At 40.4% G+C, this 25,363-nt stretch overlaps 1 protein-coding gene across 1 annotated transcript in view; it reads right to left on the reverse strand.

Moving 5' to 3' along the window:
• Sptlc3 (serine palmitoyltransferase long chain base subunit 3) overlaps positions 1-25,363 on the reverse strand; it is a 108,107-nt gene that overhangs the window by 17,538 nt on the left and 65,206 nt on the right. Inside the window, exons 8-9 of the mRNA XM_042694608.1 lie at positions 23,727-23,946; positions 15,022-15,148 (exon numbers count right to left, since the gene is read on the reverse strand). Of these exons, the coding sequence (XP_042550542.1) occupies positions 15,022-15,148; positions 23,727-23,946 (347 nt within the window). The remainder of the gene's footprint in view (positions 1-15,021; positions 15,149-23,726; positions 23,947-25,363) is intronic.

The following is a 25,363-nucleotide window of genomic DNA, read 5'->3' on the forward strand; positions in this document are numbered from 1 at the left end:
AATGGAGTTCCCTTAAAGGATACTTAGAAGCCATGCAAATGAAGGTGGTCACCAGGAAGCTCTATTGGGGGTAGCTACCTACATAATTAAAATCTTTGGTTTCCAAAGTGCTTGCTGGGGGTGGGGGAGCATACTGAAGAGGCCCCCCCACCTCATGCTGGCATACACAACAACAGTATCATGGCCAAGAGTTAGGAGATTGTAAACCCAATTTCTTGGTTCAAAATTAACTGTACCATAATTCATCTTTCTGGAACCTGGGCTATTCACTGGTAGAATGGTAATAATGACAATAATAATAATACCCATTTTATCCTATTATGGGAATTAAAGATTATATATCTAATACATCTTCAAAATAGGTGTTTAATACAATGGACTTCCATTCCCATTTCAATTGAAATGGTTCTGTGGCTCGCAAATATTAAAAACAGTCATCTTGACTCAGCTCTGATGACTTGATTTGGATTTGCTGTCTAAGGCTGGCCAGTGCCACTAAAGCCTATCCAGCTATCCCAGTGACCTTCTAGGTCTTTTGTAGTGACATGTCCCAAATATATTCCCATTTTCTAGAAGTGAGTGTTCGTCAGAATAACTTTCATCTTCAATGCTCAAGCTGATGCAGATGATCACAGGGCATTCTAACCACGTGAACTCCTCCTATTTTACAAAATGCTAAAAACTCTGGAGACATTTATCAGTTGTTATGCTTAATCCAGTAAGCTCTTAGAGGGGACTGGGCTCTGCTCCAAGAAAGAGATTCAAGGAGGGACAGAGGGCTTTGATGTGAGGAAGATTCTCCATGCCTGGCTTTAAGAAGTCAAATGTGTAGGAAGCAGGTGACTAGCAGCTGAGAGCAGCTTTGCCTGACAGCAAGCGAAGGGCACCTCAGTCCTACAACCCCCAAGCATTGAATTCTGTCGCAATCATGTGAGCCTGAAGCCCTCCACTGCACCCCAGGAAGATGCCTCTGTGAACACCTTAAATTGGGCCTTACACAGCATAAACAGCGAATAGACTGAGCCCAGACAGATTCTTGACACAAGGAAACTCATAATACATGGCCATTGTTTTAAGTCTTGGTTTGTGGCAATTTGTTATGCAGAAATAGAAAGCTAATACTTGCCCTCTAATGCAAACACACACGCTGGGCTTCTAAGGCATAAATCCACCTGCTTAATCCTCCCCAGCTGTTTTCTCAAAATCTCCAAGCCAGAGTTGGGACTTGGTGGGGTTTTTTCCTGCTTAGTTGAAAATGAGTCCATGATGGATAAACACAAAGACTGATGTGCAATACCAACTTCTCTGCTTGCTGGAAGAGAAGTCTTTAGTTGTACTGAACTGGTGTGGAACCACTTCCCCAGCTCAGAGTTGAGCCTACAGAGGAAACTGGTCAAGAAGTAGAACTCATGGTGTAAAAGGATATCTTGTTTGTAGGATGGCTGGAAGAGTTCCCCCATGCCACCTTTAAAAACAAACAAGCAGACAATAACAAAACGTTCTCCTCATTCTCTTGCAAAGGACATTAGGAAAAAAGACTCCTTTTTAAGAAAGTGTAGAATTTACTGGGCTGCCCTAAAATTCTACTGCTGGTTCACTCAAGATGAAGTAAATGCAGGGACAGAAATTTCTGAAAGGGTTTGCTAGCCATTTCAGTACAATGAGGTCAATGGTCCCTCCTAAGCCAGAGCATTTGGTTTACAGGGCTAACTTGGCATTTATTGGACAAATCCATGTTGACCTAAGTGGCCATAGGACGGAGAGGCAGTGTCTGTCACCTTGATTGCTAACCCTGACCTTAGGTCTGCACACACAAAAGACCAGGTAGAACTTTCTTACCCCCCAGCACAGGTGATTAATCATGGACGAAGGCAGGCCCTCAGTTGAAAGCCAGTGGAGCGTAGCACCTTACATCTGTTCTGTATTAGCTATTGCTGAAATGCCAGTGGCCTGAAACCATTTAGAAAACGCAGCTCTCCATGGCCCTCGGTCTCTTTCTGAGTCTCCAGCTGGTAACCAAGTGGCAAATATATTTAGGAAGCACCAGCTAGTTCCTGCCTCAACAAAGGCCCTCAATGCCAGCACGTTCAGATAGTGCATGTGGGGTGAATTTCTCTGTCAATGCCTCTTGTATTTATCAAAGGACCCCCAAGAGGACAAAACAAACGTGATTACTGAGTTTGTTGAGGAGAAAAACATTGGTAAGAAGACAGTTTTGTATTCACTGAACTCTCCTCTTTGACAGACAAAGAGAAACGTGAGAGGACCTTTAAAAAATGTGTGTTAAATTCTTGTAGATTTAGGTCTATGGTCAGAAGCCCCCTCACCTTTCATCATCTCTTCTACCGAGGCGGAGCAGTGTATCTAGAGAAGAGCCGCTCTCTGTAATCATACCAATAATACATGCACACAAGGTAAGGGTGACCAGGCCATGTGACACGTATGATTCATAATAGTCTCTCAGCAACTTTCACAAAAAAAGCAACTTCTGGGATGAAAGAAGTTTGTGACTGTATCTCATTTCAAACATAAAACGAAAGACAGTAGGAAAGTAAGAAAAATCCTTTCTTGAGGGCTACTTGCTGTCAAGCAATGCACTCTTTTCTTTCTCCTGCTCAGAGCCCTAAATCTTCCCACTTACACACTTCTGTTTTTTTCAAACCTATCAAACTCAAGTGTAAAAATATGTGTGCCCTGTTCCAAGGACCAGATCAAAGGTTAAAGGTCACAGCTGGAAGGGGCTAGTTGCCACTTTCTCCAAGTCCTCTTCGGGTTAAGAACAGGGTCAGTACCTCATCTGACAATTCCATGATGAACTTTCAAAAATGCCCAGGATAAGTAAAATGATCCATACAAAAATGATTTCAGAATGAGGAGTGACTGTAATTTTAGAGGAAATATTTTCAGAACAGAGTGGGACTTTTTACCCCCTTGTCCTTCCTTTGTAGCAAGGATGTAAAAATGAGTTAAAAAACTGAATGAAGTTACTTGAACTACCTTAGCATGCTGTTCAGCTCTTTCTCTTAATAACTGAATAGAATCCAAAAATTTAAGATTTGGAAAATCTAGATGTGGTTCAGAATGAACAAGTTATTTGGATATCACAGTAGAAACAAACAGCTTTCAGTGCTTCTCAAAGAAAATGCAATGCTTAAATTGCTGTCCATCAGGCTCTTAGATTCATACAGACTAAATCTTGATGTGGAGTCTCCAGTTTCCTTTCTCTCTCTTGGCTCAGAATTTTGTCTCTTCTTGTGACTGGTCAGCTCAGTTAATCAGGGGCTGGGGTGTTAATATAATGGACATTGAAGGCTGATCCCTCTTCAAGAGTATTAGCTTCCTCTTCCTCTTCAGGAGAGCTGAGTGAGTAAGTACCAACTCAAAGTAAGTCCCTCTAATTCAGATGACTAAGTATCCATTTTAAAATTGCAATTTACATTTTATCTCCTTTCCAAGAAAGTCCTAGTGTTTGTATGTTATTATTTCCAAAACCTACATTCTCCTCTTTTCTGCTTTGAATTCCGGAGCTTTCCCAATTTTATATCATTTAAATTTCCTCTGGGGAAGCATTATCTTCAGGCTCATTTTTCTGTCTCCAGAAAGTATAATATTGAGGAATTTAGTAACATAATGATGATACCAAAAGTTATCACAAGGTGGGACTGAATTCTGTGATAAAGAAACCAGAAGTGGTTGTCGTATAAACCAGACTTAATATCATTGAGAGTTCTAAATAAATAAAGAGATCCAACTTCTGTCCTTTTAGTTTCTTTTTTTTTTTAATTCTTAGCTTCTTTTATTCTACCCCAGGTGGAGTGTTTGTTACCAAGAAGAAAAAGATGGAGAAACTGTCTAACATATACAATATATTCATATACATCCATCAGTGGGTCTGAGTGAAAAAACAAGTCACCTATTTATCAAACTAATTTCCTTCTAGGTAGATGGTCAACTTTAATGCTCAGTCTCTTTTGAGTTTAGACAAAGGCAATATGAATATGACAATAGAGTTTCAACAGAAATGCAATGCACATCTCCAAACATATAAAACACTGTGGCCATTCTTTTGCAGCAACTTTTGAAAGCTGTATGTGAAGCTAGAGGAACCACAAATGCAAGGAGACTAATTTCCTGGAAGAGAGCAATTTGGCCCAGCACGTATATCTGTTTGTGGCTGTATATGAGGAAAAAGTACATTTCTTCCATCTTAAGCCCGGGATATGTTAGGACTTATGTGTTTCAGCAAATACTGTACTTTATCTGATCCCAACTCTCCACAAAAGGATATTATGAAAAGCTATCAGGACTTCAAATTCCATTAATCTTTTTTTTTTTCTGTACCAGCTTTAATATTCAAGCCTCTCATTATAGTCATCAAATAATACCATGAAAACATGGACTTTCTGGATTGAAAAACATCCCATGTACAAATAGTCATTAAGTTTTGGGAGGAGAAGGGAGGAAAAGGAAAGGGAAATGGCATGTTGGATGCTTAAAGATCAACCTACTGTCTTCTATTTCAGAAATAACGTAGTTGCTTCGACAGAGAGAATTAGCTGGTGCTCAGTGCTTGCTGATTACTGTGTGTAAAAATGTCAAACGCACTTTTGTGTTTTAAATGGTGTCTTCATAAGAAACCTTAAGTGAGGGATTCAGCTAACTGCCCAGATAATTAAAGGAAAAAGCCCAGTTTTGCTTCCGCCTTTTGAGCAGCATTGGCTTGAATTATCCTGATTACTCACATTGTTTCTATGTTTGACAGTGTCTAGAAAAATCCTTAGATAGTTCCATGTAAAAGCATTCATGTATCAGAAGAATAGAAAATGGAATATAGGTTTGGGCCCACACATGAGCTTACCTATGAAGTAATTATAAGGCCATCATCTGAATTAAAATAATTCTACCGGCAACCTTGAAAGAAATCTTGTTATAAATATTTTGAAATGGTGTTTTGATTACAAGCCTGTATAGGAAATTTGCACAGTCCCAAACCCAGAATTTAGTATCCATTTATATCAGATGATTAAGGCACAAATAAATAAATAATCACATAGTGTCTAGTGAGTATCACTGCTGAAATACTTTACCCTTTGTCACTATGTTAAAAATGAACTATACAACTTGGGGGAAGTAGGAGATTTGGGAGAGAAAAAAATTGGGAGAAAATGAGGGAAGAGGTAACACTTCAAAAAGAAATGTACTCAATACCTGACCTATGTATCGGTAACTCCTCTGTACATCACCTTTACAATAAGAATAAATTTTAAAAAGGAAATAAGCACTACCTTCTGTGTGATTGTCATAAGAGTAAAACCTCTGATGGAGATTGGAGGAGAGAAGAGTTATTTTCTGACTATGACCATCAAGATAGGATTAGAAAGATAAACAGGGGCTCAGGAGGTTAAAAGCATGGCTGTGTCAAAGGAGGGTGTAACAATGCTCGATAGGAAATGTACTCATTACCTTACTCATGTAACTGTAACCCCTCTGTACAGTACTTTTACAATAAAAAACTTATTGAAAAAAATCATGGTTGTGTTGGGTTTGGGTATGAGTGGGATAGTAGGGATAAAAGCCTTCCAGATAGAGGAATATTGTAAGCATGCCTACGAAAGTATAAATTCCCAGAGAGAAGCAGCCAAAGCTTACACTGAATAGGGTCATTCATTTGGCCAAGGCATGATTGTGAGGAAAGACAGGAGACTTAGGCTTGTCCTAACTTATCAGGCATGCTTTTGATCTGAATAGCGATGATGCAAGTATAGTCTACATAATAAGATATTGTATCTTAGGCATTTGAGTGTTGTATTTATTTTCTTAATAAAATAAATTTGAACTGCTCTTTTCCTTCCCACCATCGTTCTGGACACTGGATTACTTTTCTAAAAAAACATCAAATGTTTTCATCACATGATAGTAAACAATAATTTTGTGATTCATAAGTTTGGTAGTTATTCCACTAGCTGAACATAACTGGGAGAACACCAATTAAATCATAGGTAAAGTTTTCTTATAGTTATTTTCAGGAAATAATGAATGAATGAATGAATAAACGAACTAGCAAGTCAATGGACTAATCCAAATTTAAAGAGAGGCCTTTTAATTATAGATCAAATCATGGCAATTATTTCTGTCTATGGCTAATAAGACTAATGTTACACAAAAATAATAAACTATCCAAAGGCTTAGATCTTTAGGTAAATGTATCTGTAGATCTAAAATCTGTAAAGAAGCAAGAGGACTAGCTAAGTAGTTGATAAAGATATATAGTTACCATTTCATGCTAATGGAAAAGTAGAAGTATAACCATGTATCAGATAGCAAGCATCAGACATTCAATAGGTGAACTTGGTTGAGCAGATGATTTTCTGATGGAACAATACTCATATCACTTCAACACCACGATGTCAAAATTATAACGGCAAGAACAGGAAGATGAGTAGCTGAAAGCACGGTGATAATTATAGTGCAAAGCCGAACAGATCCCACATAATTGTAGGAAAAGCCATTCTATGCAAGTCATGAATATGAAATAGTTGTCCACAAGTCATTCCCATAATATGTCATCCCTTAGCCTATCAGGAGCCTCTTTTTCTTTTCTTCTTCGTGTTGTTCTTTCTTTCTTTCTTTCTTTTCCTTTTTCTCTTTCTTTCTTTTCTCCCCCTCCTACCACTCCTTCCCCTCCCCCTCTCCTTCCCCTCCTCCTCCCCCCTCCCCCCTCCTCCTCCACTTCCTTGTTGTTGCTGTTCTTCTTCTTCTTTCTTCTTCTTCTTGTTCTTTCTTTCTTTTTCTCTTTCTTTCTTTCTTTTCTCTCTCCTCCTCCCCTCCTCCCCTCCTCCTCCTCCTCCTCCTTCTTCTTCATTTTGGCAGTACTGGGGTTTGAACTCAGGGTATTGTGCTCCTTAGGTAGGTGTGCTACCACTTGAGTCACACCTCTAGTCTTTTATTTGTAGGTTATTTATTGATAGGATCTGGCTTAGGAAAGTCTGGATTAAGGTCATTCTATTTTGGTGTTTGGCTGTAGCTAGGATGGCAGTTGTGTACCACTGAACCCAACTTTTTATATTGAAATGGGATCTTGTGGACATTTTGTTTTGGCTAGGGTTGGCCTGGAACCATACTCCTGCCAATCTCTGCCTTCTGCACAGCTGCAATGATGTATACTCACTGTGATACCATGCTACCAGTTCATATGGGAGCCTTACAAACTTTTTGCCCTGGCTTGGTTTCCATTGTCAGTTATCCTGATTTCTCCCTCCTGAATAGCTGAAATTATAGGCATGAGCCACTGCTGCCTGGTCCAGAGATTTCCTTTTCTAACCAAAATGATTTTATCTATTGAAGATGCACTTAGGTGATAATAAAAATGGATTACTAGGATTAAGTCCCAGAAAACATAAGTTAATAGATGCCTGTTAGATGCTTATGACCGAACTGAGTAATGTGATCAATGTTGCAACTCTGAATGCTCATCATGTTACCAGCTGCAAAGAATGGTAGGAAATCATAGGCATAAGGGCAGATCGGTTATGAGCAGCTTACGCTCACTTGAGCAGCAGAAAGTTCTTTGCTCTTCTCCATAACAAAATAGTTGACAGGTAAAGGGAAGGACAGGTATGGTTTTGTGAGCAGCCAAGTGACTGTGTTCACATTTTGAGGTAAATAGGGGTTTAAGGAAGTACACCAGAAAATATTATGTTGACTCTTCTCTTCTGCCTCATTTTTACTAAATCCCAGACTTCCGTCTGTATTTGCCAAAATTCTATTGTCCCTTCTCTTTGTTTCCCTCTCCACATATAAAGGCATAGTTTTGTATAAAGGAATGTTTTCCCAACTTGAGCTTGCGTGTTATAATCCCCTGGAGGAATGCTTACACAGCTTGCTCACCCCACTCCTAGAGCTTCTGACCACAAATACCTTTCACAGTTCTCCTAGCCTTAGGGGATGCTGGGGAAGATGAGGCCTTTAGTCCAGGGACCACCCTTTCAGAACCACCCTTTCAGAACCACTGCAGCACCAGGACTTGGCCATGCCCTTTGACCTATCATGCTCTCTCATCTTTAGAAAGCGAGAAGTGATGAGTGGAGACGTGTAGGAAATGTGTCCCTACACTGATGGTATTAGATCCGCCTATTAGTGCAAAACTAGACATGGAGAGGGGCAAGAATTACAAGGACAAGGATGACCTTGATGAGCGTCAGTGTGAAGTCAGAAATTTTGCTCAAGTCTTCTGATGACAAGGCCCCAAACAGATATTTTATCAGCTCTTACAGTATGACTTAATATGGACTTAACACACTTTATTTTGATTTAACTTGAATATAGACACTGGTGGTCTATCACATGTCAAGCACAATAATAAGGGCCAATGATAGGCACAGGGTGCTTTGTAACTATAAAAAAGGGACAGAGGGAAGGAGAGAGAGAGGCAGAAAAAGAGGGAAGGAGGAGAGAAGGAAATCAGAGAAATCCCAGACGTCCTCAGCTAAGGGAAGACTTCTTTGAAAGAAGGTTGCGGTTGGGAGGGATGAGGGAGAATGGTGAAAGAGGAGACATTGATTAGGATTCATTGTATTCCCATGTTATTTCGTTGAATGACATTAATTAGGATTCATTGTATTCCTATGTTATTTCATTGAATGACATTGATTAGGATTCATTGTATTCCCATGTTATTTTGTTGAGTGGCAACTCATTCGTATAACTTTATGAAAGAAATAAAAAATAAGTAAAAGAGATAGTGTTGCAGATAGGTGATGCAGTCTGGTAGGAGAGGAAACTGGTGAATGGGTAAGAGGAACAAACATAGAATGGACAGAGTCCCCACAGCAAAGGGACAGAGGACACACAGGCAGGTCAGTTCAATCTTCTACGGTTTATCTTGCTAGATGGGAGGAGGCAGTGACTGAAGGGGAAGAAGGAAAAAGGGGAGGTTTTCAAGAAGAGGGAAACAGAAGTTTGTGGCTAGTGTTTTTAGAAAGAAAGAATCAAGCACAGAGATGTAAAATGGGCACCAGAGTTGTTTATTTGCTGAGATAAGAGAGGAAAAGAGAATTCTCTTTTAAAATAAATATTTGTTAAGAACAATGCTTGCTATCTGGCACACTGTTGGGTCTATGAAAGGCAGACAAAGAGCTTTTCTTGGAGTTTGCATGCTACTCAGAGAGAACAGGGGGAGAGAATGAATATATAAATCTTCAATGCTCATCACTTTATAAAAATGAAAGCCAAGTGAGGAAAATGAAAGGGATGAGGAGATTGCTGTTTAGGTCAGGGGAGTTCCTCAGAAAGCGGATTCGGAGCTGATGTGAGACTCTGCAAGATCCTGGTCAGAAGAGCACTTATAGGGGCAGATTAGCAAGTATAAAGGCCTTTCCGCTGGAGGCTATTAGCAGCCTGAGCTAGAGAATGAATCTAGGAAAGTACTGAAGGGAAAATCCTGAGATACTCAAAGACCACAGTGTGGGCCTTATACCCAGTACAAGGGGAACTGATAGGAAGTTCCAAGTAGTTAGATTTTATTTTCTTTAAAAACAATACTGTATGTTTTCTCTCATTTAGCTATCATAAAAACAGTCGATCAGTGATTACGCGAGGCTAAGAAGGACAGGAAGAAAGGGGAGAGGAGAAGTTGGATAAAAGTGCTCTATAGAACAAAATAGGTGGGGACTAGAATACTAGAGCTTGAATTTAGGGCTTCGGCCCTGTCCCCGAACTTTTCTGCTCCAAGTTATTCCTTTACTACTTGAGTCATAACTCCATTTGTGGCTATTTTGGTAGTTAATTAGGGATGACAGTTTCATGGACTTTCTTGCCCAAGTGGCTTTGAACCATGATACTCAAATTTCAGCCTCTTGAGTAGCTGGGATTCTAGGCAAGAACCACTGGAGCCTGCCTCTTGTTATATATTTTATGAGTAGCTAGAATAGAGGAGCTCTAAGGCTGTAAACTCAAACTCTTGGTAAACAGCTGGATATGTAATTATTCTGAATTGATCATTATATATTTTAGATATGTACATACATCCCATAAATTAGTTCAATTGTAACATGTTAATCCAAATTTTAATAAAGTTTAAGATGGCAATAGTAACTATCTTAATTTGATTATGACACACTGGATATATGTAGCAAGTTAGCATAGTGTACTCCACTAATTTGTATGAATAAAATGAATAATAAAGGCAGATGATTTTGGCTTCTGGGTGGAGAACAAACCATAAAAGGGTGAGTACAGATGTGACAAGAATATTTAGGAAGGTGACCAGGTGAGAAGTAATGTAGGGAGTGTGAAGGTATGGGAAATGGTCAGATTCTGGAAATAACATTAAAGGAAGTTCTGTGAGGGATTAGCTGGTAGAGTGGGTATCGTATTGGAGAGAAAAAGAGAATTTCAAGATGGGCAAAGGCAATTGGAAAATCTGAAGAAGGAAGGGAAGAAAGTAGAAAACAATGGCACCTTTCCAAAGTGTTTACTGTGTATCAAGCATCATGCTGTCTTCCCTATCTAGATCACATCATTTAATCCTCCAGAACTTCCTTTCTTCCTTCGCTCCCTCCCTCCCTCCCTCCCTCCCTCCCTCCCTTCCTTCCTTCCTTCTTTCCTTGCTTCCTTCCCTCCTTCCTTCCTTCTTTCCTTCCTTCCTTCCTTCCTTCCTCTCCTCTTTCCCTCCTTTCTTACTTACCTCTTTAGTATTAGAGTCTTGTTCTTGCTAAGAGTGGTCAACCACTTGAGCCATATTTCCATCTGCTTTTTGATTTTGTGATTTTCAGAGAATCACATTTTTTTTCTGCTAATTCTCCTACTTGTATCTCACATGTAGTTGAAATTACAGGCACATGCCATAATTTTGAATTATTCTTTGAGATAGTGTCTTGCTTTTTTCTGAGCCAGGCCTTAAACTTTGACCCTCCTATTTCTGCTTTCTAAGTAGCTAGGTTTACAGGTAAGAGCCATAGATAACCTCAACTTTCAGTAAAAGAATTGAGTTTGAGAGAAGGTTAACAATTTACTAATCCTGGAGCAAATGGTGGGCCAGGCACTGGGTTTCATGTGGTCTAGCTACAGAGCACACTCTGTAATCATCTGTGCAATTCAACACCTAGTATTTCTGAGAAGTGGAAGGTTACTGAGGGCTTGGGAAAGGGGCTGTGGGAAGGCAGGGTCAAGATTGGAAGAAGAAAAAAATGGTGACTGATTAATTGAAAATACATTTTGAGGATTTAACATAATAAGACAACAGTTGACAACGTCTCCTTTATGTATGTGATTGGTATCGACTGTAGCCTAGCCCCTGGTCTGGCTTTTGCCATGCTAACATGAAGAAAACAAATGCACTGCAACCTTTCTGGATCTTTCTCAATGTAATTTCATTTATTGGGCGATCTCTCCAGCTACCACAACTGGGGTAGACCAGATTTCTAGCTCCCCATCCTTTGAGATAAACATCCCATAATCTTGTTTAGTGTAAACCCTGACCTGAAATTCAGCAGGCTGGCAAGATGGGAATTGAGTCATGACATATTTATTAAGCTGAGCTTTGAGTGTGACACTCAGAGGAACAGCAAATTAATTCAAGGCACATTTTTTTTTTTTTTGCCTTTAAGGAGCTTACAGCATTGGTGTGGCTGGGGGACCACCCAATATCCATTAGGACTGGAGAAATCAAATCTCTACTTGGGTCTCCTTGCACACTGTACAGAATGACAGGCCAGGAGATTAAATGGGCTTGGTGCCTATGGAATGCACACCCGGCCTGCAGACCCTCAGCCTGTGTGCATTAACCCCACCAGCAGCCTGGCTGCTGCTGGAGGAAAGGTGGCTGTTTGTACATAAACATTGTCATTTCGCTGGGACTGCTATTTCATCTTTGAACCTTGGCATCAAAGGAACACTGACCTTATTCCTGTAGCTTGCCTTTCTTTGAAGCATATGGCTTTGCATTGCAGATTAAAGTGAAGACATTCATCAAGGAACAGATCTGGCCAATCGCTCCCCAAACTAAACCCGTAACAAAGCCATGAAAGGCTCCCATCGTAGTTGCACTGGAGTGGGCTGGAGATGAAGGCTTGGAGCCAGGCTTCTCTTTCTCAGATCCTTTTAGGCAGTTCTAACAAGACACAGTGCATCCCTTTGAGCACTAGGCAACTTTACCCTGAGAGTCTGCCTATCTCTGCAGAAAAGGATAAATGAATGCAATATCCTCCAACCTGTCTTGCTCATTTAAGCAGGCATTGTTGCAAATGAGGCCAGTGTGATCATTCACTGTGTGCTTTTGAATTCTTCAAAAGATGTGCCAGACAGAACCACCTGAAACTGGATGGATGGTTCTGCGGATCTCCTTTTCTACTGTGTCCTTTGTTCATTTCTTTGAAAAGAAACTATACTATCTTGCTTCCTATTTATTCTATCTTGACCCTAAGAAAACAGATCAGACACCCTCCGTTCAGTTTGCTTTTGATTCCCTCTTAAGAGGAGTAAAGTGAGAGACTTTCATTATGAAATGAAGAACAATAACCAAATAATTCTTTAATTATAAGGTTAAGAGACAGAACCAAGATGAGTATTTCCCACCTCAGGAGCAGAAATATTGGTGATAGATGAGTATAGAAGGACAAAAAATTATGCCTTTACATTGAATTAATCTCTCTGCCGATCTTCGATTGTGGTCAGATAAATACAGTAAGTCCAAGTAGTTATAAAGCCAGAAACCAATTCAGAAAAGGGGAAGAGAATGGTTATAAAACTGCAGATATGGAAATCAACTGTTTTATAAAGGTTTAAAACATTAGTGAGCAAGCCACTTGTAACTCATATGTACAAGCAGAAAAATTCATGAGACTTTATTTCCAAAATAACCAGAAAAAAAGCTGCATTGGAAGCATGTTTCAAGTGGTGGAATGGTAGCTGAGTAAGCGTGAGGCCTTGAGTTCAAACCCCCGAACTGGTTAAAAACAAAAACTATCTCTTGAGAGGTATAAGCTATAATTTCCCAGGTTACTTTTTTCCTAGTTGCTCATCGTTAAAGTAGGACAAAAGATACCTTATACGACAATTTACTTGCAGCTTTGTTTAGATATGAATTGATTTTTCATGGCAAAGCTATTGAAACTCACAGAGTATAACATTAGAAAATCCAACCAATTTAGACTAGTTTCCAAATGCATTCCTTCAAATATTTATTTATGATTTTTGCAGTGATGGGGCTAGAACTCAGAGTCTTGAGCATCATAGGCAAATGCTATATCATTGAAGGAGTCATACTGCAGCCCCAGACCTAGATTATTTTACTGCTTCTTTTTTTGCCTATATTGGAGCTTGAGCTTAGGGCATTGCACTTTCTCTGGGCATTTTTTGCTTATGGGTGGTATTTTACCACATGGAATTAAAAATATTTGCATACATACACATACATACGTACATACATACATACATGCACACACACACACACACACACACACACACACATAGTGAGATATTTTGAGAATAGGACCCAAGCCTAAACACAAAATTTGTGTTCCATAGACACTGTATATGCATAGCCCACCGGAGACTCTTATGCAATATTTTTTTAGTTCTCCTACATTTTGACTGTCTGACCACACAAAGTCAACTGGGGCATTTTCCATTTGTGGCCTAGAATTATCACACAAAAAGTTTCAGATTTTGGAGCATTTCAGATTATGAATTTTCACATTTAGGATCCTCACCTGGCAATGGGTTTCACTTGGCATATGTGAATCAATATTCTGCTGCTTTGAGGGTAACGAAAAAGGATGGTTATCCTATAGGTCTGCTATAATTGGTTTGGAAGGTTGTGCCAAGTAAGCCAGCTGAGAGGTGAGATCTGTCACAAGGACTGTGTAGCCCAGTGGGCAGTTCTGGGGTTAACATCACTTGCTACTTTCGTTATATTCACTAGCTTGCCTGGCAGCTGAGTCAGTGGCTATGTCCTTATTCTTGAGAGGCTAGGGAGAGTTTAAAAAAATAAGATTTAGGTTGGGTGGCATTGTTGACTCATGCTGGTAATCTTACCTACTCAGGAGGCTGAGATCTAAGGATCAAAGTTTTAAGCCAGCCTAGGCAGGAAAGTCCATGAGGACCTTATCTCCAATTAAACTGGAAGTGGAACTGTGTGATTCAAGTGTCAGAGGGCCAGCCTTGGGAAAAAAAGCTAAGAACAATGCCCCAGCCCTAAGGTAAGCCCTCAAAATGAAAACAAAAGATTTGGTTCACTTTGATTGAGCAAAGTATTACATTTGAGCAAAGTATTGCTAAGTGCAAGGAAACCTCTAGAAAATTATTATATGAGATGTCTCCATATGACCTCAAGTGGCCAGGAGTAGATTTCCTCTGTCTAACCTTTGGCTATATAAATATAAGAGAATAAAGAAAATGGTTTAAATAAGGATACAGGTGGACCCATTGCAACAATGATATACAAGTTGTTATGTCAAAAAATGAATTTCACAACTTTGGAGAGGGAGGAGGTGGAGGGGAGAGGAGAGAGGGGAAGGGATGGGAAGGGGAAACAAAGAAGGCAACAATGCTTGATAAGAAATGTACTCATTATCTTGCCCATGTAATTGTAACCCCTCTGTATGGTATTTTCACATTAATATATATATATATATACATATATATATATATAAGATCATTTACAAATTGAACATTAAATTGACTACTTTAGTGTTAAGGAAACACAAGAGAGAGCCCAAGTAAACCCAAGCAAACATACACACACATGTGCCCATATATGTGTGCACACACAAATATTAGATCATACAGAGTGATCCTATGAAGAGGTGATTTTGAAAGTTTGCTTTAACAAAGAATTTATGTGTGTGTTTTACACACTCTAGCACATTTATATCCTGCTTATCACATGTTTATCTAGTATATTTGTCACCTTGATTTAAAAATTGGCTTCAGAAAACAAAGGTGGGTGTTTGAGAAGGTAAAATGTTGACAGACACAAGCCTAGCGAGAAGCCTAAAGTAGGCTTTCCCCAGAACTTCTTACCTTCCGTGGACCCATCAAGTCCCATGATGAACTTCATTGACTGGATGACTTGTTCTGCTATTGGAGGGCTCATGGATGTAGCATAAGTACTACTGTGTGAGTGTATTCGTAAATAATCCACAATTTCCTTAAGGAGCAATCCAAACAGAAAGAAGTAAATCTCAGTATTGGTGAATTAATCTCTAGTTCCATTCCTATGCATTATAAACAAAGAAACATTTGATTCTTACAGCTCAAAAGATGAAAAGTCAGACTTTCAATGGTAATCACTGAAATGCTTATTTTTTTCCTGTCTTTCTTCTTCCTTAGTCTCTCCTTCAAAAACTTACAAGCTATACAAATGTGGGACACTGCAAGGTCTACAAAGCAAAACCGTATGTATGAGGGAAAAATGGTTGCTGAAATATCTCTTGAATATCTATTATGTACAAGCACGAGGACTTAGCATACAGGAGTGTCCAAAGAATGTAGGGTTTGGCCTTTATCCTTGTGAATATTGTCTGTGATTATATCCATAGAAACATAATGGTATACCCATAGAAACATAATGCAAATGAATTGATGTAAATGAGCACATGCAAATAAGCATATGCAACAAGGCTACAAGATGTGGAGGGAAGAGAGGCTACTCCTAGTAGCTACTCCTAGTAGGAATAGACAGGGAGTACTCCGGTAATATGATAGGACTGATACCGTTCAAAGACAGAGAAGAAAAACTTGGAAGAATGAGATGAAGATAGAAAGGCAAGAAAAGCATGGAATGGTTGATTGCAAAAAAGGCTGTAATTCTTCCATTCCATGTATGCATGCATCTTTGCAATCTGAATTTGCTGCTCTTCCTATCAAGAAGTAGATGAGTGTGAGTTGGCCTTGTGCCTTGCTGTGTGCAGTAGAATGCAGTAGCAGAGATGATGATGTGCTGTGATTTTATTTTTCTGTTCCTCGGGTCTGGGCACTGTCCTTGAGCCTCTTTTGCTCAAGGCTAGAGCTCTGCCACTTGAGCCACAGTGCCACATCTAGCTTTTTCTGAGCAGTTTGATGGAGTCTCACAGCCTTTCCTGTCAGGGCTGGCTTAGAACCACAATCCACAAATTTTAACCCTCTGAGTAGCTAGCATAACAGGTGTGAGACAGTGGTGTGCCAGCTTGGTGTGCCTTACTTGGTAGAGTATTTCTTTTCTCTTAGGGCCCTCTTATGCTGCCATGTCAAATGTTCTGAGCTGACCTCTGGAGGATAAAAGTCAGGTGGAGTAGAGAAATGGCATCACAGCTAAGGCCTTCAGTACCTGACAAGTCCAAGTCTCTGATGAGACCAGAACTGTTCAACTGAGCCCTGCCCAAATTGTTTATGTACAGAATTTGAGTTAACGAAATGGTGGTTAGTTGCTGGTTTTTTTTTTTTTTTTTTTTTTTTGTGGTTGTTGTTTTTGTTTGCCAGTCCTGAGGCTTGAACCCTAGGTCTGGGCACTGTCTCTGAGCTCCTTTTACTCAGGGCTAGCACTCTACCATTAGAGTCACAGCATCACTTCCAGCTTTTCCCATGATCAACTGAAAATAAGAGTTTCACAAACTTTCCTACCTGGGCTGACTTCGAACTGTGATCCTTAGATCTCAGCCTCTTGAATATCTAGGATTATAGGCGTGAGCCATCGGAGCCCAGCTTGGTTGCTATGTTTTGAGCCAGTTTGGTTATGCAGCAAAAGCTAGCTGGTCCATGTTTGGAGGACAGGAAAGGACATTTGAGACTACAGACTCAATCGTGTTGAACCTGATTAGTAGAAAGTTAAACCAGAGGATCGTCTGGGATCACATGAACTGTGGTTGTGCCTTGGTCAATAGAAAACTATTGGACATTTTGCATAAAAGTCTTTTGTGTGCCTTATGGAGGACCGGTGTTCAATAATAGGAACCATCTTTAACCTACAAGCCGGAGTCTGAGGCCAAACATAAGGTCTAAGGTAACCTGGCTGAGAGCCCCAAGAGTTCCAGTACCCTATCACTGAGCGAGAAGGGCCCTGGAGATGGTATCAGCATACTTGGCTTGGCTGTGATGGCTCAGAGCCTGAGACTCTCAGGGTGGCCTGTAGAAAATTTAATGAGCTGACTACAACTCTATATATCAGCAGTGAGGTCTTTAAAGGATACAGTATCTTCTCTTTAGGATAATGCTATAGCTCAGAATCCCATCTGTCTTCTCCGATCATCGTTTATGAGAACCAACTTGGAGGAACTCTTGGGACTTGAGATTTTTTGCTTTGGAAAGTCCATATCCTCTGAAGTCTACTTCATTGGTTACATTGGTTCCCAAGGATGGTGCCCTGCCCTTTCATTGTCTATCTCTTTTAGAGTTTGTGGGCATGATTGTTCACAAGTAATTTAAATATACACAGTTTATCTTCCTAAGAAAAGTAAGTGGTCTGCATCACAGGTGAATGAAGTCAATAATGTAATGACTGCACACGACCCTTAGGCAGGGCCAGGAGTTCCATTCTATCCAGGCTTCACTATGTCTTCCCTTCTAAATGCCCTCTTCTGATTTTTCTTCTTTGTTGACTTCCTTTCTTCCTCTTCTGCAAGTCATATGGTTTTGTTTTTAGTTATTTTTTCCTTTCCATTAATTTTCCTTCTTTTTATCTCTTCCTTTTTACTCTGATTTCCCTTGGGTTATTTTCATGTTTATTTATCCACTTTCTTCTCTTCCTTTCTAAGTGTTTTCTCCTGTCCTTCTAATCTTTCTTTTACTTTCTCTTTCCCCTTTCCCCATCTCCCTTCCCTACAAGTATGTACCAAAGACTTGTTCTGGGTTTTATCTTCTGTGTGTGTGTGTGTGTGTGTGTGTGTGTGTGTGTGTGTGTGTGTGTGTGTGTGTGTGTGTGTGTGTTAGAAAGGAGAGAGGGTGGAAGGAGGTACAGGCTAGTTCCTGGCATCCATTATTCATACAATAATTAAAATCAAGTTTATATCATTTTTTTGGTGAGGCACATCAAATAGTTGAAGGGATTTTTGCCTCATACTGGAGCCTGAGGATGATGATGGCCTGACTTGAAGTCATCAGCCAGAAGACCTTCAGGAAGTTCAGTCTGAAGCATCAGAACCCTTCAAAGAGCCAGCATTTATTTTCTAGGTGACCACAGAGAAGGTTGCCCTTCATGGCCTTATGTTATCCAGGAATTTTTTTTTTCTGTTGAAAACAAGTACCTGACACCAGATGCTGGGTGGTTCTCTACTAGGATTGCCCAGTAGAGGACAGTAGGTGGGTTACAAGCATCTATCTCATAGCAAGGGATAACTCAAGAGGGATGATTTGGAGAGATGCGGAGGAGGTAAGAGGCAGTGACAGTGCTAAAATTAGGATAGTATGTTATCAGGCTAAGCATGGAGGGGTTCCATTGATGTTAGAGGGGGAAGAAGCTAGTGCTCCTGAAGCAAGCTGATGAGAGGTTGTCCCCTTGATGGAGAGAGGGACCCTCTGCATGTTTGGAAGCACAGGATCTGGAAACCCACTACTAGGTTCAAATCCTGGGCTTTGTTTCTTACTGCTTTTGATTTGATCCTGGGCAAGTTTCTAAATCTCTCTGTGCTTTTCTTTTCCCAATATGAGATATCCCAGAAATACATATGTGAAAAGTCACTATAAAGGATGGAAGGAATAAATGAATTAGGCTTCTTAGAAAAGTGGTACACCAAGAAAATTTCAATGTATTTGACAGTTATTGCTGATGGATTACTAATTCAAGATACTTAGATCTAGGAATACAAGTGGGAGATGGGGCCAAAATACAAAACTCTTTAGAGAGTCTTTCCTCCATCTCCTCCTTTGGCAGTGGGTATGCAGATACACATAGGCAGCCCCAACATCAAACTAAAGATATTTGGCTCAGCTCTCTTCTATTCTTAGTAGGGTGGTGGGAATGAAAAGAATTTAAAAAAAAGGCATTTGAGGCAAAAGAATACTCAAGATTTGATGATAGATTAAAAGACTTTGAAACATGGAGCTAGAAGCTAACACCCTGGCTGATAACTATCTTTGGATTGAAGATTCGTTTTAAGACCATTGCATGTGTCCATAATAACTCTATGAGGTGGGTGATATTTTTATGCGTATTTTATAGATGGGATAACTGAATAAGAGAGATTCAGGAAGTCATTTACAAAAGTCATTCTATTTTATTTTATTTTTACTTTTTGTTGGTCATGGGGCTTGAACTCAGGGCCTGGGCACTATCTCAAGGCTAGCACCATGGTGCCACTTCTGGTTTTCTAGTGTTTCATTGGAGATAAAGAGTCTCACAGTCTTTTCTGCCCAGGCTAGTTTTGAATTGTGATCCTCAGATCTCAGCCTCCTGAGTAAGTAGGATTACAGGCGTAAGCCCCCAGTGAGTAAAAGGTGTTTTGGAATGAGAATTTGAACACAAAGAATATGGCCCTGGAATAACTACCTTATGCACGACATTAATTACCTCTCCAAACCACACCAAGAGGGTGCTTTGATGCAAAATGAGGGGATCTGGGAGAGCACAGAGACCAATTCCACTTCCTTTTACTCCCAGATACTCTCCTGATCTACAGGGACTGTTCCCTTATTGGTGGGGAGAAGTGCAGGAGAATTCCGGATTCTCAAATCAGTATTTTATCAGTGGTATAGCTTAAGATGTTTTATGTCTCTCACCCTGATTTCTTCAGCGGGATGGAGAGCTCTTTGAGGGCATGGACGGTGTGCATTCTTCTCTTAAAATCCCCAGAGTGGGGGACTCCGCAGGGCGCCTGAGACGGAGGAAGGCTGAGAACTTGGCAAGCACAAGTGGGTACAGGGATGTCACCTGAGGAACAAGTCTAATGACACCCTCGGCATGGGGACGCATCACTGATGAGCCAAAGATACAAAACAATGCCTCTTGGATCCCTAATGTCCCTCATCCCATCAATCACAGGCATTCTGAGTTGGAATAAGTAGCTCATCAGAACATCGATGCCCCCTTGCAATAGGAAGGGAGTTGGTCCCACAGTATTATTTCTTGCAGCTGAGTCTGAGTTTATGGGTGCTGGCTAACTTACTTGTGTGGTTCAGAAAGAGGGCCTCCAGAGGTCACTTCCGGTAAGTGTTAAGGAAAGCCTCCATTCTGGCTTACTGATTTCCCTTCTTAGTTCCTCCATTGAGTGCCATGAGCTGTTATGTACTAACAGTTAGTCAGTTCCCCTTTGGTCTTTTGCAAGGCTAGTCTAGGGGTGTCTTCCTTCAGAGTGGGTTCGAGGTTTCCAAGTCCATTTGTGAGTTCAAAACCCTGATTATTTTCTTTTGCCCATAGCATTGGAGTTCAAGGGCAAGGGTGGGTTTTCGGGAGGACATCAGACAGGAGGCCTTTAGAATAAACATCTTGGTCCTTGTTCCATGACCTCTATTTACTTCAAAGGGCTATTAAATACAGCCAGGGCTGGGAACGCCAGGGCAGAGCTGGCTTCTGTAAAGGGCCTGCTATGCCTGGCTCACAGACTGTGGGGGCTAATGATTACCCTAAAGTTGGCCCCCCTCCTCCAGAATTCCAGCTCTGCAACCTATCAATCACAAAGGCAACCTTTGCTTCATTTGTTTGAAAGTCTTTCTGGTTAGCCTACAGGAGCTGTGGAAGTCAGTGGGTAGAAAAAGAAGCAGGCAACAGAACTCAGGATACATGCCTAAAAGTCTCCAATGTTGACCACATCTTTCAGCAATTGGATTAAAAAAATTGACAAAGAAAAGAATTCATCATGGTATGGCAGTGAGTCATAATTATCTGAGAAATGTGGAAAGGCCAGAGTCTTCCAAGTGGACTGTTCACTGTACATCTACACAAGCTCCAAACTCAAAGTGAGCAAAAGGGAAACTTGTGGAAGTCTTCAGAGAAAGAAGCCACAGCTGGGTGCTGATGGATTATGTTTGTAATCCTAGTTACTGAGAAGGCTGAAATTGGAGGATCATGGTTCAATGCCAGTCTGGTTAGGAAAGTCTGTGAGCATCTTATCTCCAATTAACCAAACAAAAATTACAAGTGTAGGTGTGGCTCCCATGGTAATGTGTCAGTCTTGAGCAGAAAAGCTATGGGATTGTGCCCAGGCCCTAAGTTCAAGCCCCAGTACTGGGCACAAAATAGGAAACAATAAATAAAGAAAAGAAAAAGAAATCACAGGTAAGCAGTAAGTCTTGAAGGATTGAGAGGACATTGTGAGGGGAATCCAGAGGACAAGGCAAACACTTTTGGTGGTCTTAGCACCAAACCAAATTGTTTTCTCCCTAAACAAATACTTTTTACATAGTGAAGATATACACATGCATGCACACATATGTACATAAGATATATATGTACATAAACATATGAACATATATACAAATTATATATATATATACATACATGTATTATGGAACTTTGCAACTTTGGAAGCCATACTTTCATTATTAAAACAGACAACTAGGACTGGGTGCCAGCGGCTCACGCCTGTAATTCTAGGAGCTCAGGAGACTGAGATCTGAAGATCATGGTTCAAAGCCAGCCTGGGCAGGAAAGTCTGTGAGACTCTTATCTCCAATTAACCACCAGAAAATGGGAAGTGGTGCTTTGGCTCAAGTGGTAGAGTGCTTGCCTTGAGCTGAAGAGCTCAGGGACAGCACCCAGGCCCAGAGTTCAAGCCCCATGACTGACCAAAACAAAAATAAAAACAAAAACAGACATCTAGGAAGATTTTTTTTCCAATAAAATTTTTTACTTTTAGAACTGGGCCAATGGTTTATACCTATAATCCCCTAGTTACTCAGGAAGCTGAGCTTTGAGGATTGAGGTTGGTTGGCAGGAAAGTCCATGAGACTCTTACTTTCCAATTAATCACAGAAAAAGCTGGAAGTGGTGTAACTAAAATGGTAGCATTCTAGACTTGAGAAAAAGGGGAACAGTGCCCAGGCCCCAGAGTTCCAGGCCCAGGACCAGCCTTGAAAAACAAACAAACAAACCCTTTATGTTTAGGCTAATTTCAGTCCTTGTAGTTAAAAAGAATAGTTTAAAATACACTCAAAATGGAAATTCTTCACAAAATTATCCAAAGTTCAATAGAATAAGATGTATGATTTAAATTGAAACTACATATATATATACACACACACACACATATATATATATATACAATATATGTACACACATATAGTCTAGAGTTAACATAAGTTTGAAACTTAAAGTGCAGAAGAGCAGATGCATATATTACATTACTTCATTGGCTCAGTAGGCTGGAAGGAAACTAATTTATCTGGATTTGTCAGTCTCACCAACAACATTTTTAGAAAGATGTGTGCCTGCATAAGTTTTAAATCACCAAGCAAGAACACATGTATGCGGTTCCTTAAGAGCTTTGATAATTTCTGCTCATTCTCTAGATCCTGAACACTGCCTGTGTCTTCAAGGTTTTGTATCTTGCTGTTGGTTGTACAGCAGCAGCCCTCAGTATCTGCTGAGCCTCTGCCAAGTACTTACAACTTCTGCTGCCATCTAGTGGCATGTTTAAATACTGCAAAGTAACATGGACCGGGTGGAGTAGGTGGAGTAGGAGGAATGAATGGTACAGCCCCCTGGATTCAAGTATGCATAGATGATTTTTTAAAGAATAAGGAAAGGAGCTGGGCGCCGGTGGCTCACGCTTGTAATTCTAGCTACTCAGGAGGCTGAGATCTGAGGATCGCCGTTCAATGCCAACCCGGGCAGGAAAGTCCGTGAAACTCTTTTCTCCAATAAACCACCAGAAAACCCGAAGTGGCGTTGTAGCTCAAGTGGTAGAGTGCTAGCCTTGAACTGAAGAGCTGAGGGACAGTGCCCAGGCCGAGTTCAAACCCCACGACCGACAAAAAAATACATAAATAAATAAAGAATAAGGAAAGGAACAAATGCATACACTTTTCTGCATCCATATTAATGTTAATTGCACTCATTTTTATAAATGGTTAGTACCTACCCAAAATGAATAGAAAAGTTAGGTAGACAAGAGTACTCCTCTTTTACTATCCTAAGAACCAGAGTTTAGGTACTGGAGCTTGAACTCAGGGTTTGGGCACTGTCTCTTAGTTTTCTTTTTCCTCTCAAGGCTGGTACTCTACATTTGAGCCACACCTCCATTTCCAGCTTTCTGGCGGTTAATTGTATGTAAGTGTCTCACAGACTTTCTTACTTGGGATGGCTTTTTTTTTATTGTGAAAATACTGTATAGAGGGGTTACAATTACAGGGGCAAGATAATGAACACATTTCTTATCAAGCATTGTAGCCTCCTTCTTTGTTAATGGCTTTGAACCTTGATCCACAGATTTCAGCTTCCTGATAGGATTATAGGCCTAAGTCACTAGAATGTGGCTCTCTCACCCTTATTTATTACTTCTGTGGCGAGATGAAACCTCTGGTCATCTGTCTACAAGACTAACATTCATTCTGTACAACACTGCCCTGCAGAGTTAGTTTTCTTCTGTGTTCCTTTTTATTGCAATTACTCCTTCCAAACTCTTTCTTTTAGTATTGGATGGCACTCCAAGTGCTCTGGAACTCACCTGGCTGGATTCCTAGTATAACTAAAGCGATAACAACCAGGTGACATATATTGAACTGAATTGAGGCTTTCAAGAAATTCACAGAGGCCCTGATTACTATAGTGTTTCCAGGGTGGTCAGGTTTTAATGGGCCACCAGTAGCCTATTACTTACCTTTTTTCCAGCTATGTAGCCTCCAACAGCTCCAAAGCTCTTGCTGAATGTGCCCATGTATACATCCACATCATCAGGGGCCAATCCATAGTATTCTCTGACACCTCGGCCACTTGAGCCCACAGTTCCAATACTGTGAGCTTCATCCACGTAGAGGTAAGCCTTGTATTTCTTCTTTAGAGCCACAATCCCAGGAAGATTCACAATAGTACCTTCCATGCTAGGGAATAAGGAAAACAAAATGTTCAACACTAATGAATAACTTCCTTGGTGAGTTTCCCTTCCAAGACCCCTACTAGTTTGTCCTGACACCAGCCAGACATGACAAAACTCTGTCACTCCTCTCTTCTGAAGGATGGTATGTTCATCTTGGAAGGCTGCTCAATATGCTTCTGTTACTTGAAAAAAGTCATTTCCATTTGCTGGATGGACTGTTTGGATTCTTACACTCAATTCCCAAATCAACAAGGAACTCACTCAATTGATGATCCAATTCATTTATAATTCTGTCCAGGGCACCTAACCCAACTACTGCAGATCCTGGATGTTTTGCTAGTTTAATTGCATTGATTTCTGGTGAACCATCTTTATCTACCTGTTATTATCAGTTGGGTCATGTCAGGCTAACCTAAATTCTGTGTTTGAATTGCTAAAGGTTAAAAGAGGAGATTAAAAATACCTCAAAGAACTTAAGATATCTCAGCACTCATTAAAATACAATAAGAGCTGGGAGCTGGTGGCTCACATCTGTAATCCTAGCTACTCAGGAGGCTGAGATCTGAGGGTCATGGTTCAAAGACAGCCTGGGCAGGAAAGTCTGTGATACCCTTATCTCCAATAAACCACTCAGAAAACCAGAAGTGGCACTGGGCTCAAGTGGTAGAATGCTCACCTTGAGCTGAAGAGCTAAGGGACAGTGCCTAGGCCTAGAATTCAAGCCCCATGACCAAAATATAAAAATACAATAAAATAAAAATGCAATAAGAAAGTCCCAAGGACTTCTGTTCATTGTTCACTGAAAATAGAAGTCTTTTGGGGGGGGATGGGGAACAACATTAGGGTTTGAACTCAGGGCCTCACTCACTCAACTGTTTGGTGGGTGTTTCACTACTTGAGCCATGCCTCCAGCCCTGCTGTTTGCTGGTTATTTTGGAGATAGAGTCTGATGGTCTTTTCTGCCCAGGGTAGCTCTGGGCTTCGATCTTGAATAACAGAGAAATTCCAGAGACTCTTATATCTAATTAACCAGCAAAAGAGCTGGGAGTGGAGGTGTGGCTCAATTGACAAGAGCCTCAGCCTTGAGCAAAAAAGCCAAGCAAGAGCTTGAGGCCCTGAGTTCAAGCCCCAATGTGCTCCTGTTCACTCATGCACACATACAATTGAATTGCAAAAATGCCTCAAGTCCTCCAGCAAAGGGAATAATACAAATTACTAAGTAAAATTAAAACGAATATTTATATGTACTTCTGGAACTCAATGGTTTGGAAAGAGCTTTTGACTCTATTCAGTTCTCAGAACACTTTGTCAAGTCTGTCTGCATTCACAGTTTTGACTTTACTGCAGGGGAATTAATTCCTTGACAACACTTACAGTCTTGCATGTTTACTATACAAAAAAGCATGTCAAACTATTCAAGC

Source organism: Dipodomys spectabilis, unplaced genomic scaffold (genome assembly GCF_019054845.1).
Source record: "Dipodomys spectabilis isolate Male_0828 unplaced genomic scaffold, ASM1905484v1 ptg000175l, whole genome shotgun sequence".
Classification (NCBI taxonomy): domain Eukaryota; kingdom Metazoa; phylum Chordata; class Mammalia; order Rodentia; family Heteromyidae; genus Dipodomys; species Dipodomys spectabilis.